General features: G+C 35.2%; 3 protein-coding genes across 4 annotated transcripts in view; 2 read left to right on the top strand and 1 right to left on the bottom strand.

Annotated features, from left to right (window-relative positions):
• LOC134854897 (uncharacterized) overlaps positions 1-15,722 on the top strand; it is a 582,728-nt gene that overhangs the window by 119,056 nt on the left and 447,950 nt on the right. The window lies entirely within an intron of this gene.
• The window catches only part of LOC134854505 (GRIP and coiled-coil domain-containing protein 2-like), a 92,927-nt gene that overhangs the window by 70,970 nt on the left and 6,235 nt on the right, over positions 1-15,722 (bottom strand). The window contains exon 1 of one of the 2 annotated variants that reach the window (XM_063870783.1): positions 8,946-9,160. The exons of the other annotated variant lie outside the window; for it this stretch is intronic. Coding sequence (XP_063726853.1) covers positions 8,946-9,132 — 187 coding nt within the window. The 5' untranslated portion in view covers positions 9,133-9,160. Of the gene's footprint in view, positions 1-8,945; positions 9,161-15,722 lie in introns of those variants that run through there. 2 annotated transcript variants of the gene reach the window in all.
• LOC134854508 (synaptosomal-associated protein 25-like) lies at positions 4,451-7,944 on the top strand. Its single transcript, XM_063870789.1, has 3 exons — positions 4,451-5,045; positions 6,442-6,678; positions 7,654-7,944. Exons 1-3 carry the CDS (start codon positions 4,830-4,832, stop codon positions 7,897-7,899), a joined length of 699 nt encoding a protein of 232 aa, XP_063726859.1. The 5' UTR covers positions 4,451-4,829; the 3' UTR covers positions 7,900-7,944.

Below are 15,722 nucleotides of genomic sequence, written 5' to 3'. Positions count from 1 at the left end.
AGGTTAATTGGATTTTTTGATATGACTTTTTATATGCTCAGATGAAAAAAAATAACTTCAGGCGTTAAAATGAGCCTTCTTAAGATAATGCAATTTTGGTTCGGACTCGTTGACCGAAAAGAATATTGCCAACAATTTGGCACTCACTATAAAATGAGCAAATGACCTATATCAGAAAACTTTTGCTTGCAACAGCTAATTTTTCAGAAAGAAAGTATGAATCAAGGTCAAGATTGCTCTTTTTAATTTCTTTATAGTCCATGCCAAACTCTTGGCACAATCGGTGACCTTGAGCAACTTAAGCCGTTAAATACTATATCTTCTTATGTTAAACATTTTTAAAAGGATTTTACGCGTAGAAATCAGTGAAACGCAGAAATCCGACGTCAAAAAGAGCAGTTTTAGGTTCATTAATTTCAATAGCATTCGTTGACCGAACAGATATGGCAAATTTGGCATTAATTATAGAATAAGTAGCAAAAAGTTCGGACAGACAAACAGAATTAAAAAGAGCAAATGACCTTTTTCAGACAATTTTTACATGCAAAAGCTAATTTTTCAGACAGAAAGTATGTCTCAATGTCACCTGAAAATTCAAATATGCATGCAAAAATTGCTCAAAATTGGCAGATTGCTCTCTTTTTAATTATTTTTGTCCTTCCGAACTTTTTGCAACTCTCTATGATTGAAATAATAAACAAGAGCAATATGTCAACTTTAAGCAATTTTTGCATGCAAATTTGAATTTTTAAGAGACCTTGAGACTGAAAAATGGCTTTTGCAAGCGAAAATGGTCCAAAATTGGTCATTTGCTCTTTATAATTAACTCTGCTCTTCCAACTTTTTGCCACCATCTATGGAAGGTGATATCTTTTGGGACTGACGTGCATTATTGAAACAAAATTTTTTGCCTCAATTCAATATAATCTGAATTTTCCGCATACGCGATCTTCAGTGCTGATATAAATAAAACGGCAAAACGAATGAAGCTTTTTTCTAAGTTTTATTCGTTTCGTCTGGATACTTTGAATCAGCACTGTTTAATTAGTAGCAAAGAGTTCGGACAGACAAATCTAATAAAAAAGAGCAATTGAAACTGTTTATTAGACCAAAGTTGGGACTCAAGGTAGTCAGAAAAAACGAAATTGCCAGCAAAAATCTGTCAAAATGGAACGATTGCTCATTTTATTTAATTGAGTCAGTACAAACTTTTTGCACCTCTCTAAAAAGTTCATACCAAACTATTCGCAATACTGGTGTGACCTTGAGAAATTTGAGCTGTCAAACTCTCTGGCATTTTAGGTTACTTACTTTTTCGACACTTACTTTTACTATCGTTTATACGTATAGAAATTAGTAATAAACGAGGAGTTTTAGGTTAAGCCAACAGGTTATTGCCAACAATTTAGCTATAGATCATAACCCTAATAATAACTATAAACACAGAGGCGAAGCTGCAGATACGCTAACACGAGCGAGAAAGCGGCAAAGATTCAGGAGCTTTAAAAAGCAAAAACTCAGAATTTGCATGTAATAATTTAGAATATAATAAATTAAAGGCAACCACACTACCTTTACTTGTAATAAATTAGAATGTATTAAACCAAATTGCGTATAAAATAAGCATTTCAAAATTCTCACGAATTATATTGAAATGGAGAATTTCTGAAATGGAGTTTTAATTACTTCTATTGCATAAAACAAATAGCTTTTTCCGGTCCATTTGATGAACTAAAAAAGCATCAACTGTGTCAACTTGTTACTAATCAAATATCGAAGGATATGTCAAAGTGCTGCTAGAGCATTCTACCGATCCAGAAGATTCACCACAACATTTTAATTTGCGACTTAGATTGAAAAAAAATTTGCATCGCACTATCACACTAAGATACGCTCGCGTAAAAACGCCATACACTGCGCGTTAATTAAACAAAATATAAAAATTGATTTCAGCCGTCAAATTCAGCATTATGAGGTAAATTATTGCGCTCAGATTCAATGACCTAAAAGAATAGAGCTAACATTTGATCTCTCAAAAACAGATCTCTCAAAGCGAATAAAGCTAGTTAAAAAAAACGGGCCAAGATAACAATGTGAAATATGCATTGGAAGAACAGTTTCCAAGCGGTATCTAAGCCGAAAAAATCTGAGCCGAAAATCACTGGACGATGCAAAGAGAGACTACTCAGTCAAAATAATATAGGCCGAAAGAAAGAAAAGGAGAAATTTTGAGTTGGTACAAAACAACCAACTTGAAAAGCATATTTCGGTTGAGCGGATATTTAAAACACTAGCATGCTCAAAATATGTCTGTTAATTGACAAAAAAAGCAGACTTGGAGATGAACAAAATTTCGGTCATTATGTGAAAAACTTTATTTAAATGTAATTAGTAGCAAAAACAAGAAAAGTGTGATTGGCCTTGGATCAGCCAAATTATATCAGACCGAATGTTTGTCTTCTTTCTAAAAAAAACTAAATTGCATGCAGAATTCTGACAAAACGAGAAGATGGCTATCTTAAATAATTTTGTCTGTTCCGATTTTTTACTCGTTATTTAAAATTGGAGCAGACAGCTGTGACTTAAATAGGCTTTTAATTTTGCATGCAAACGATAGCTTTTCACGCGTGTCAAAGTTGCTTTAATTTTCATTTTGCATTCAAAATTTTTCGAAATTGGCCTAGGTAATTACAAAAATTGGACAACCAAATTTAACTAAAGAGCAATCTCTCAATATTGATAGGGTTTTACATGCAATTTAGATTTTGCGCTTTCTGATTACTCTTGCCTGTCCGAACATTTTCCTACTAATTAAAGATTGGTCGTTTTAATTAGTTTTGTCTGCTCCAATTATTTGCAAGTCAATAAGTCTGAAGTTTTTGAAAATTTTCTACCCCTGAGATTTTGAAAAACGTTGAAAATGAAGTAAAATTTTCAAAACTGAAAGATTCGTAAGATGGAATCCTCATTTTAGTTTTGTCTCATTTTGGCAGGTTGATTTTTGAAATATAGCCGCAACGAACAAAAATGACTTCCATTACTTATAGGCGGATATAAAACTGAGCTTCAAGGCTAGCGAGCTCCCAAAAAATGTCTGAACAAGAATCATTTTGCATAAAGCTTTCACAAACTCACCAAGCGATCAAATTTTGAAACATTTCAGGTGATTCCATAGCACGATTCCGCTCGCCAAAAAAATCTGAGCAACCCTCATTGAGCAATGATACTTTAAAAGTTTGATTTTATTTCATGGCACAAATCGATTCTTCAGACGTGAAGTTTGTCATTGTTTTTCTAGACAACCATCACCAAGCAAAAAATCTTGAAATAATTGAGCGAGCAACTCTGTTCGCAAAAATGAGGCTTTTCTGCGGACGCTTATCAAGCGATGAAACTTCGAAAAATTTCACTTTAATCGTTTGCCTCTGCACCGATTTAAATTAAGCGGACAAAACGAACAAAATTGTAAATTTTGAACGCGTTATTCTCAAAATGGGTTGAAATTAGACAAAAAAGAAGAAAACAAAAAGGGCTTAGAATTTTACCAGAATTAATACGGTGCAAATTATTTTGAAAAATTCGCGACCAATATTTTAACGCAACCAATATTTTAAATAGCGCAAAGCGTTTAAAGATATTTTTTAAATAAAAACTTGTGTTTAATATTGTAAAAACAACCTTTTGTCTATCAAACAAAAATAAATTATTTTATACAATGTTTTGGAGGAAAGACGCTTTGTAATGTTTTTTGAACGTTATAAGAGTTTTATTTGATATAATTATTTCAGAGATGCACATGGTGATTTCGGCGTAATTTTTAATTGCCTAAAAAAGTCAAAAATGATCCATTTTGAGGGAAAATTTTGGACTCGTATTTCGCAAAACAAAATGCACCATATTAATTCAGCTGAATTTCTAAGCAAGTTTTGTCTTGATCGTTTTCCCCCTAAACTCAACCCAATTTGAGAAAAACCTGTTTTAAGTTTCAAGTTAAATGCTTTTTGTCCGGATAATTTAAATCAGCACTGTACCTGGGCTAAAATTATTTCTCCGTGGCAAGGTTACATACCTTCTCTTTTTGGTAATTTGTGGCGCCAATATGCGCAATCCTGTTGATGGGCACGCGCCGATTAAACACAAATTTTTGGTCAAGTCTTTTTAAAAAGGTTAAATTTTCGAAAAGTAACCCATGAACAGCAATTTAGGCTCTTTTTTCAGTAAATGATTTTCAGAGCATATTTTTCGGTGAAATATAGAGTCTTTCAAAGGTCAGATTAGACGGTCAATTGCTTGGTTGACCTAATACAAAACACTAGATCAACATCTGACGATATAATTACCAATGGCTATAATGAGAGACTTTTTCTACCAATACAAAAACTCTAAATCATCGGTATCGTAAAACTTGATACACGCACAGCACAAAATCATTACTTTGATTATGCACATACTAAAGCATGGCATATAAAAAGCATGATTTTTCTTACTTTGTTTAAACTAAAGCTGCTCTACAATTGTTTTTTCTCTTTTCATTACATTTCTCTGATTATAACTCAACTTTTACTTCATCGTTACATGAAAACTACGAGCCCAGCATAATGTGGTTTTGACAGCCCTACAAATATAAGAAAATGAGAACTAAAAAATTACAGAAATCCAATTTAAGAACAAGTTGTTCATGTTAATAAACTATTTCAACATTATTCCAGGGTTTTGCCTGTTTCATTGTTATCAAATATAACCTTGTTCGCCATTTTTGTTAAAATAAGCAGAATTCAAAAACAGAAGAACTTGACATATCACTCTTGCTTAAAACCACAGTTGCATCGATGGAGAAGGGGGACGGCGGAGGGGGAGGGGTTAAGGAGAAGACGACAGTTGAGGGGGACATTGGTCTACCTGAGATAGAGTTCTCGGAGGACCCTGAGGTGGCAGCAGTTCAGAGACAAATCGAGGATATGATAGACAAGGATCTGATGACTAGTATGGATATGATCAAGAAGACGAACGAGTGCAAAGACTTCGCTGTCAGAGCACTTGTCAGGGTAAGGCCCTAGTACCTCACGAAATCAAAATAAGATCGATGATCTACGGTTTCCGCGAGAAGAGTTTTCGCTTTCAATTTTTCGCGAGCAGTGATGGCCATTTCAAAAACCCAAAAAAGATCGGGTATTTTTTCTCTTTGAACACCTAATCCTTAAACGAAAACTCTTTGAAAGATTCTTTTTGTTTTAAAATTGAAAGAACAAGGACACAATTTTGAACAATTTATTGGAGAAGTGCCAGGATCTATTAAAAACACAAATGAGAAAAAACACGTTGCTTTGGCCATGCAATTCTGGCACGAATTCAATTTAAAAAATCAATTTTAAAAAAAAACAAGCTTGTTCGTACATCAGGGCAAAGCCCTGGTTATTTCCACTGCACTTAAAGGCCAATTAAAAAAAATTGTTCGAAAAATTGATAAAATAATCAAAAAGAAAAAGAAAAAAGACGCAATGTGAAGCATCAAGGGATGTATTTGGCGTCTTCTATGCTAGCAATAAAAACAAACGCTTGCATCAATATAATTTAAAATGATTTAAACCGACATTTGCATTTAAATAATAATAATAAATTCTAATAATAAAACATACCAGAACAAAAGCTGGAGGAAGCATCAATACTCGATTATTCCAATTGAAAAAAAATAGAGGATCCTTTGGAAAAGTGTTTTCCTATGAATAAAATTATAATCAACTTCAAAAGACATCAATGCCAATTCGCAAAAGATCAAACTTGACGCGATCAAATTTTAAAAATCAACGAGCCATATATACGTGTTTTCCAAATGTTCATTGACACTTAAAAAATTAGTAAGATAGACAAGTTAAAAAAGTAAAAAAAAACAAGAAATAGAAAAAATAGAGTTGTTTAAAATGGGCTGGAAAAAAGCGATTTCAGTGGCACTTTCAGTGACACGATCGGAACAAAAAATCTTTTGAGAAATGTTTGTATTTTGTGGAAACTTGACTTATTTTGATTTGACTTGACTATTAGCATATATTAGCGCTCAAGTCGCCTTTCGGAAATTTCAGCAATGGCTGGGCAAAACTTGGTTTCGCAGACGAGTAATGAAGGTGGTACTTTGAGACATAAGAGTTTCAAAATCCTTGAGTCAGTTCAGTTGTGCGTGTCTCTTCCAAATCCGCCAATATTTGAAAACTTGACTTATTTAGTTCGCTTGAGCCCTATTTTCCCCGAATTCGATTTCCTGTTTATTGATCCCTACTAGCAACAAACAGTAAATTTAAATGACGAAACGGACAGGCTAAAAAGATTTAGAAAAAATTTCTGATCGTAACCATAAATTTAGAAAAACACAACTGAGCTCAAACCTGACCGATCATTTATAATCACAGTGATCTGACAGCCATAATTCAGGTTGGACAACTGATTTAGATCGATGACCAGGGTGAACAGATGGAAAACATGGAAGAGGGTCTGGGGAAGATCAACCGAGACATGACTACAGCCGAGAAGGGACTGTTGGAGATGAACAAGTGCTGTGGAATCATAATGTGTCCGTGGAACAAGAGTGCCGACACTGAGATCAAAGACTACGAGGCCGACTGGGAAAAATTGAACAAGACGACCAAGCCAGTGGTTAAACAACCGGACGCCACCACAGCATTCAGAGTTAGTAGACCCGTAGCTTAATACGACAACTCACACCAACAGATAAATCTTTCTGATCTCTGTAACTACCAAACAAAAAACCTAGATTCACTGCAATCACTGATTTACAGCCATTATACTATTCGTGTTCAATGTAAGCGCAGGGGAGCAAGCAGTTACTACTTGCCATTTCGTTTTAAACTAACTATCGAACTTCGCTAGTTCTCGCTCTCCTTCAGTTTCGCGAGTTTCCTATTTTTGCGAGTTCTTTTGTTACAAGTTTTTGCCGTAGTGGCCTACAGCACCACATGAACCATAAATTTGTACAACATTTTCTTCTTTTGATTAGATAAACAGTGCTGAAGAATTTAAGGTTTCCGCCTCTCAGTCGAAAGGCAGGCGGTTCGAGACCCACCATGATGATTGTTCGTCTGCGGGTTCGGCGACAACTCTGAGCCCAAATAAAATAAGATTAACACCATATTCTTAAAAAGGGACGTAACGGTGACTCCCCGTAAACAACCGAACATCAACTATAGTGTTCCTTTCCCTCGTGAATAAAGGGTCTTAACTCTATTTACATTATTACAATCCGCTCATGTTAAAATTGTTGGTAGCAATGCTGTAGGCCATAGACCCTTAGGATGAACCTTTGCTGTCTCTCTGCCCAACTGAGACTTATAGTCTTTGCCAGATTGGCCTCTCATACTCGCCAATTCCGTTCTGGATTAAGAAGGATCCCGATATCAATTCATTATGACTTATGGCTCTTTTAACCGTCCCACTTACACCGACAAAAAGACATCTTGCAATTGATTCGTTGATTTTACTTTAGAACAATGTACATAAAAACTAAGTGTGAAGGCAATCGAGTAATTACCATTCACGTCAAATGTGAAAAAAAAATCGACAAAGTTAACGTTAGTTTAATTTTGTATGAATCACAGTTGGGAGAAAGGCTAGAAGTGCCAAACTTATGATTTATTTTTGTTTCAGGTGATGCCGGGTGTGAAGCCCACAATGACGGCCAAAATATCTGGCACGTGGAAAGAGGAGGAGCTGGAAAAGAACCTTCAAACAGTGAACGAGGCAGTGGGCAATCTCTACAAGATGGCCAATGACATCAGTGACGAGTTGGACAAGCAGAACAACGTGTTGGGAAGGATTGCGGAGAAGGGTGCTATGAATAAGGAGAGAGTGAATCAGGCCAACAAGATTGCGGAGAAACTGCTCAAGGAGTGAAACAAAATTGAGGGGCATCGGATAATCCTAGTGTAGAAAAATAATAATAATTTAATTTGACTTCAACATTTTTTTGATGGAACTGAAAAAACAGCGATCTTAACAGTCCAATAACTTAAAAAGATTATGTGATAGCTTTGAACTCGAGATATCAAAAATTAGTTGGGCATCAAAGTTAAAAACACATCCAGCAGACAGTTGGGAGGGGTCAATGAACGCAAAGAAAAAAGACTCCTCGTATCAGGACAAAGCCCTGAATGTTCCGACTGCCTTTTACGGTTTATCGAGCAGTAGTAACATAAAGAAAATAAATATAATAAAAGAAAAAAAAAATTTTCTGAAATTTGAAATTTTTTTATGAAATCATCCCCCCACACGCCATATAAAGTTTTTAAGAATAGATTTCGCTCAATGTAACAAAACAATTATGGCAAATAAGCTTCTTTCAACCAATTTGGAACGATTTTAAAGACGGATTAAATCTCCGCTTACGCGTTAAGAGCGTGAAATATATCACGCGTTAGTTGTCCCAAATTAGCCATCAAAAACTCCGTCAAAAATGGCTAGTTGAAAAGTCAAAATTTGTCTGAAGAAAAAAAACCCACCCCGAGCACAAATATTCCGTCACTTTCGTATCGGAAGTCGGAACAAAAAGACTTCTTTTTTGAAAAAGGTCAACTTTCGAACTTAATATGGCCTTGAAGCTCTATTTATAATTAGAACTTTTCTTGATAAAACTAACCCAATTTGAGAAAACTGGATTATTAGAAATTTTTATTCCGCTGGGAAATCTAACAATTAATTTCTAGAATCTAGAATAAAAAATTGAAACTAGAAATTGATCAGGTGCATTCTGCCAGCCTTAAGCAAATAAACTTAAGTTGATCTATAAAAAAAGCATATTTACCCACGGCCATTCATGTGCATTTACAAGTATGAATGCTTTTGCATTTTAGATTTTTCTTTAAAAAGACGAGAAAAATCATCACGACTATATAAGAGTCTAAACTACGTTGAAAGACTCTTAATATTAGAGACAAACTCACCTTGATTATTTGACTCCAATTGCGCATTGGGATTCGATTGCTTTTGATGTTTGAGTTTGGATATCTGTTGAGCCTGCTTTTTCACATATCTAATGAGTTCCTCTTTTGGAAGCGATTCGAGTTTAGAGTCCAGTGTGGTGCTAGACGAATCTTTGCCTCCTTCCATTGCACCTCCCACACTACTCATATTGCCACATCACGATGAAATGTCATTGTAATCTGAATTGAACCCATGCTATTAATGATCGTTTCTATTTTAATTCAGATACGAACCCAGCTTCGCATTCCTTGCTACAGTATGAGTGCATAAAAAATTCGTCAACAATCTAAAAGAGTTAGCAAACTTCCATCAATCTCTATCCTCAAGTAATAGTCAAACTACAGGTATGAAAGAAATGATTGAAGACAAAGGTTTTTCCATAAATCAAATCGAAGTAATAAAAATTATTTCAATAAACGCCCAGTGTTCAGAAAATTGTCTACAGTACAAAACTTAAGAAACAAAGACTCGAAAAAAATAGGGACCGGCGGTGAAGTGGTTACGTCTCCGCCTCTCAAACGAAAAGTCGGATGACCGAGGCCCATCATAATCCGGCTGTGCAAAACAACCGAAAAAATTGCATGTAGTGCGAAAGCAGGGACACAACAGCGGTTTTCCGTGATGAGCTGAGCAGCTCGTATCTTAGTTCTTTCCCTGATAGATAAATCGTCTTCATCTTAGTTAACTAAGGAAGCCGAAAAAAAAAGTTTTTTTTTCTATATCAAACTTTCCAATTAAAAATAAACAAAAACTATCTACTTGAAGTTATTTCAATTTCCACCATCTTTGATTAAAAAAAAACACTAAGAGCGTTCGCGACGCATAACAAGGAGGTCGTGTGTTCGAATCACACTTCGAACTCGGTCGGAGGGTTACAAATACCGTCCCCTTCAAGGTGGGAAAAAACTACGGCAAAGCAAATGAATTTTTCGAGCTGGACGTGGGCATAACGCTATTGTGGTGTTTCTTGGTCTCATGCTTTATTGATTTGTAGAACAGCTTGGCGTCACTGAAAAATGGTAGTGAATACACATTGTCTTGTCTCTGCTTTTCAATGCGTGTTCCCGAATCCTAGAATTAAAACATGACTCCAGTTCCATTTCCAGTGTATTGGCGAAACCAGAACGTTTTCGTCTCCACGAAAAGCTGATTGACATCAATGTCTTTCCGATTTTCGTAGAAAACAACAGAGGGCAGTGATAACTGAGATTACAATCACCAGCTACAATATGGGTAAGACTAATTTGAGCAAGTTCATCTCAACGGCGATGAGTGGAGGAGAGAACATGGCTTTGAAGAAATTGGCAATCATAAGAATTGTTCAAGTGAATTTTCAAATTACCCAAAAAATTATTTCATTCAAAACAAGAGCGATAATGCGTTATTAGATTAAGAAGTTCCGACAAAAGAGCTAAGAAGAAGTCGGCGGAGATCGATGCAGGAGACAAATGATAATCGAATCTCTCCCTACCCTACTTTCCAATAAAAGACATTCTATTCAATTCCCAATCTTGGCTACTTGTTACTTCGTGTAGTAAATCAGAAAAAAATCAATTCCTCCTATATCATGCCTATAATCACTGACGAACCTAGTTTTTGAGGTAGAGCCAAGTAAAAGGGATTTCCCAATTTCCTCATCTAAAATCCATGTCTCGGCGAAAGAACAAATTCAGCTCAAATGATTTAGTGAGATTCCGTACATGCGAAAACTTTTTCCGGGGAGATCTGAGATTCCACAGACATTACTTGACATAATCATGTGAGTGCTTTTTAGTCAATAAAAAAATCAACCCTACTTTCGCATCTTTATTGAGTCTGAACTGTCGGTGAACAACTCTTTCGGGACATAAATTACTGGTTTCAATCTTATCTTTTGAGTCTTTAAGAAAACAGTGTAAAGCAGTAGCACCTGAGTTTTCGATATTATTTGATCTGCTCAGTGATTTACTCCCTTATTTTTGCAATGGTCAAAAAAGCCTCATAGGTTACTCCAGAATTAACTTTACTGAAATATGAAAGCCTCCTCGTCAGTAGCTATTTATTTACCGGCCGAGAAACCTTTGCTGGGCTTATCATTTCCTTTTTATATGAGCTCAGTCTTAGCTGCTTTGGTTCGCCGAGTTTAGCCTAATTTTCTTTTCTTTCCACTTCGCTCTAACGTTGATGCAGCACTTGACTTCCTGAATCAATTTGCAGCAGACTTTCGTCGTGAAAACTCACTGAAAGCAGGCTTTTTCTCTGCGCCACTTTGCTTTTCATTTTTCTCGAGCACTGAATCGTTTTCTATTTGATTTTCTATGACTTTCTCGACACCGGTTTCTTGAGTTACAACCTTTGTCAGACGCCTTTGATACTACAAAAAAATCACAAAAGTTGCCGTAAAAATAATCATAAAAGACCGAGGCACATTCCACGCAAGACCAGGACAAAAAAAACCATTGTTAAACGAACCACAAGTCTGTGGTGTTAATCCAACACATTTCAAATACACGGATCGGCAACATTTTAAGCAAGTAAAAAGTTTCTAACCAAGGCCAGTTCCACCACATAACATGCATTCGGGATAAAAGGCTTCAGCTGTTTTTACTTCATCCGCCTTTTTGAGCAAATTTTCCCTAATGATCGATGGTAGACTCAAGGTTCGGCAACTTTGCTCTGAAGATCTTTGGTACTTCAACAAAACATCGTAGGATGTAAGAAAAAGAAATGAAGACAACTAACAACACCAAGCTTTCTTTTAACCACTGGGTGTAAAACCGCAGGTCAGAAATTAATGCAATCAAAAGAAACAGCAGTGAGAATTTCGGGTAATATAAGAAAGAAAGATGATATATCTCCGACAAGACAGACTAATTATTCGGTTATTGTTTGGCGAATATCCAAAAGTAGGATTCGTTGAAAGAAACTACTTTAGCAGAGTAGAAATAAACTAAGTGAACCAAAAAATGTCTCGATGAAGAACAGCTAGAGCCAAACTAAAGCTGGAGGTACATTTTCGCGTTTAATGAATTTGTTATCTGAAATTGCAGAACGAAATGCATTTATTGAATTTCTTATTTGAAATTGCAGTACGAAATGCAAAAATTGGATTTAGCGCAAAACCTTAGTTCTTTGTCTACTAAAATAAGTAGATTTTATTTTTAGATTTTAGGTATTTTAAAAATTTTAAATTTTGGAATTTTCCCGAAGTCATAACACTTCTCTTACAAAACAATCAGGAGTAGCCGCTTCTGCAAACGGTCAAATTTCAAAAACTGGACTTTTCGAAATCCCTAACATTTTTTTGCTAAAAGCGACCGATAGATTAGAGAAGATTCCCAACATCAGGTTTCTTTAACCTGAGAATTGGCACGGTAAGTTTCGAGTACAGTCAAAAAAACTTCAAAAAGGGTCAGTTTCAAAACTTCCACTTCTTTAAAGGCCAATTTTCTAACTGAGCGTACCAAATTATAAAGGTAAGTTTTCAGCAACATGTTGTGAAAATTGAACCTATGGTATTAAATTTGCCAGGAGAGTTATCGAGAAAAGTCAAAAATTGTCAACAGATCAGATAGCTGATAATTAAGAGAAACATAGCTTTTCGTTTAAAAAAATTGGGCTCAGCTGCTTCCGCAGAAAAACTTCGAGGACGATAACCTTTTTGTGTAAAAAAATTGGGAGCACCGTTAATGCATGGGAGCTTCTCACTACCCGTTCTCTCTATTGAATCCACAACATCATGTTTTGGAAGTTAGTTTTCGAGAAAAGTCAACACGATCCAAAAAACGGTCAAAACATCAAAAATTTCATTATTTTGAGCACCCTAATTTAGTGTTTAAAAAGTTTGAGCGTAGGCGCTTATGGAGCAGAGTTTTTCAATTCCACACTAATCAATGAAACAAGAATCTCAGATTTGGTAGTTTAGTTTTTGAGAACACGAAAAAAGTCAAAAACATCGATCAAAGATCCCCCAACAGACCATTTCGAATGCTGCAGACAAATGGGTAAAGCAAAAAAGACCAGGTGAGTATGCAGGCACACAAGGGTGTAGGCAGTCTTTATATGAATACTCCTCATTGAAAAGGGTTTTTGAATCGAAGGGTTTTTGAATAAAAAAAACTAAATTTTTGACAAAACCTAATCCCATACATATGTTTTTATTAACCATTTTTATAATACTTCTTTTTATCTAACAGGAATTCTGAGCAAACACGCCAAGCAAGACATTTTGAGTTCAAATTAGCAACTTAACAAACCTTACTAAGCGGAAAAAAGGCCGAAACAAGGCGCCAAGCAGGCACCAGTTGAGCCGAAAAAAAATTGATTTGAAAAAAAATTGGAAGTTTCAAGTCACCCCAGTAATTACTTGTTGTAACTAGTATCCACCCAGTAGCTGATTTTGAATTTTTATGAAATAAGCTTTCACTTTTATTTGAGCATGTCAGCTGCATAGCAGCATCATAAGTGATTCAACTGATTTTGTTCAACTAGTTGTTATCCCGAAAAAAGTCTTCATTTCGATTTGATGACGCTTGCTAATCGCAAACGTAAAAATTAAAATAATATATGCATTTACAAAAATTGCTCATGTTTGATGATATTTAAAATAATAGACCTAAAAATAGCTGTGGAAATGACGTACTAAGCGGCAACTAAGTCGACAAAACTTGGGTCAACTACTCCCTTCAGACTGAGACCAAATCGAAAAAATTGAATAATTCAAAATTTAATTATTCTAAATCAGAGCTGTACAATTAACAAATTACAGAACAACTTTCAATTGAAGGGACAATTGTTTAAATTCAGAGCTGTACAATCGAATTATTCGAAATAAGAGCTCTACAACTTTCAATTAAAGGGACAATTGTTTAAATCATAAAAAAACGCATGCTTTTGAACCAAGAAATAACTATGCTAAGGATAATACAAACGGCATTTGAAAACAACAAAAAAAACGGAAATTGAGCCCACGAAAATTAGCACAAAGAGGCGAAGCTTAGTTTTGCACCACTTGCGATACAACGCAAAAAAAACGACAAAATTGAAAATGACAAAAAAAAGGACTTTCAAAAAGAATTAGGCTATTTTTGAAAAATAGGCCGAAACCTATCAAGCCGGAAAAAAACACGAAGAAAAAATTGTTGTCTTGAATTATAATTTCTAATGAAACTAAGCATTTTGTGCGATCCAGAGTTGAGCATTAAAAAAATGATTCCATTGAAATGAATCGAAATTAGGTCACTAAGCCGATAAAAAATAGACTGAAATCATTCGGGCAGAAAAAATTTTTTTAAGCGAAAAAAATACGAAATCAAGGTTAAAAAATTACAAATAGCAGAACTAATCAGAACACTAAAAGCATGAAAAACAAATAGGTCCTCTCAGATTCGAGCCCAGAATCTTTGCCGTCGCAGCCGCATTCGTTACTTCCAGACCAAGTGAGCCTGATATGCAGAGAAATATGAATTCAATAAGCACTGAACCTAAATTTTACCATTTCTAATTTTACCATTTCTAATTTTGACCATTCTTTAAACAAAGTTATTTACAGGTAAAAAAGAATCGTACCCAATAGCAATACCCTTGCTTATCGCAAGGGTAGAAAAGAGCCACAAACCCGATAAAAACATAAATATTTTCCTATAACTCTATTAGGAAAAATTAACTACAAGCTAAAATAGATTCGCTAACTTTATTTGAATTTTCCGGAAATTGAGCATGTCAGCCTGCACGTGAAAGTTACTGCACGTATTTCTAACAGATTTGTTAAAAAAGTTATTTGCGGTGGGACAATCAAGTTCCGAGTACTCTCGCAAATGAAAAAAAATAGGGCTGAGAGACGTTCACGAAAAAACACGAGTCGCGAGAAAAGCGGGCTTTAATTTTTTCAAACTCGGATAAAGATTGAAATCATGATAAATTATGCAAGAATTTCACTAGAAGTTTCGAAGTAGGATCCAAACACCGGCGAAGCTATACTACATGCAATACAACAACATACCAATGGTTTTTTAAAAAAAAACATTGTGTTTAATACAACTTCATTTCATGATCTTGATTTAATCAACGAGAGAGGTTGCAACAGACCACCGCACAAATCTCTGACACACTTAATTCATACACGCGTATTGGTTAATTTAACCAAGGCGGTTTCGAGAAAGTTACCAATCAGATACAGAGATGCCTTTAATCTGAACAAGAACACCTGGTTGCAGTTTAAGTAGTTCAGAACGATCCGACCTTTTGAAATCACCACGCATGTGGTCACAATATTCGGTAACATTTAAAAAAAAAACAATTGAATGAGGTACAAAAAACAAAATTATAATGTCGAGCTTAGTCTGAAAACTGAAAAATATTCAGACCAGTTTTTCTCGACTTTTGATTTCTCGAAGGAAACTTTTTCGATTTCATAAAGAAAAACACGGCTGAAAGAGCTTCAATATGATATCCCACTCGACACACTATGACCTTTTAGAGGCGCTATGGCTGACTGGAAAAAACTTCGTGGAGCGGTCGGAACAAAAACATAAGTACGTAACAGCACTGCTGTAACATCTAAGCTTTCATTACAGCTGTAATTTCATTAATTTCATTTAAAAATGCTTATCACATCGGTGTAATAACACTTAGCATATATAATCAAACATAATCATATGTTACGCATCAAAGAGGCGAAGATAAAATATAGTTAGCCGCCCAAAATTTAAGCAGTTGTAGCTTTTGTAGAAAAAAATCTCGCAATCGGATGTTTCGAT

Source organism: Symsagittifera roscoffensis, chromosome 9 (genome assembly GCF_963678635.1).
Source record: "Symsagittifera roscoffensis chromosome 9, txSymRosc1.1, whole genome shotgun sequence".
In the NCBI taxonomy this organism is placed as follows: Eukaryota; Metazoa; Xenacoelomorpha; order Acoela; family Convolutidae; genus Symsagittifera; species Symsagittifera roscoffensis.
The sequence above is the reverse complement of the archived record's forward strand: the minus strand, read 5'-3'. Positions and strand labels throughout refer to the sequence as shown.

Excerpts from the sequence above, each read along its gene's own strand:
- LOC134854508 (XM_063870789.1), top strand. The coding sequence starts at position 4,830 with ATGGAGAAGGGGGACGGCGGAGGGGGAGGGGTTAAGGAGAAGACGACA. Across the intron at positions 5,046-6,441 it reads CTGTCAGAGCACTTGTCAGG|ATCGATGACCAGGGTGAACA; the intron begins GTAAGGCCCTAG and ends CAACTGATTTAG. Across the intron at positions 6,679-7,653 it reads ACGCCACCACAGCATTCAGA|GTGATGCCGGGTGTGAAGCC; the intron begins GTTAGTAGACCC and ends TTTTTGTTTCAG.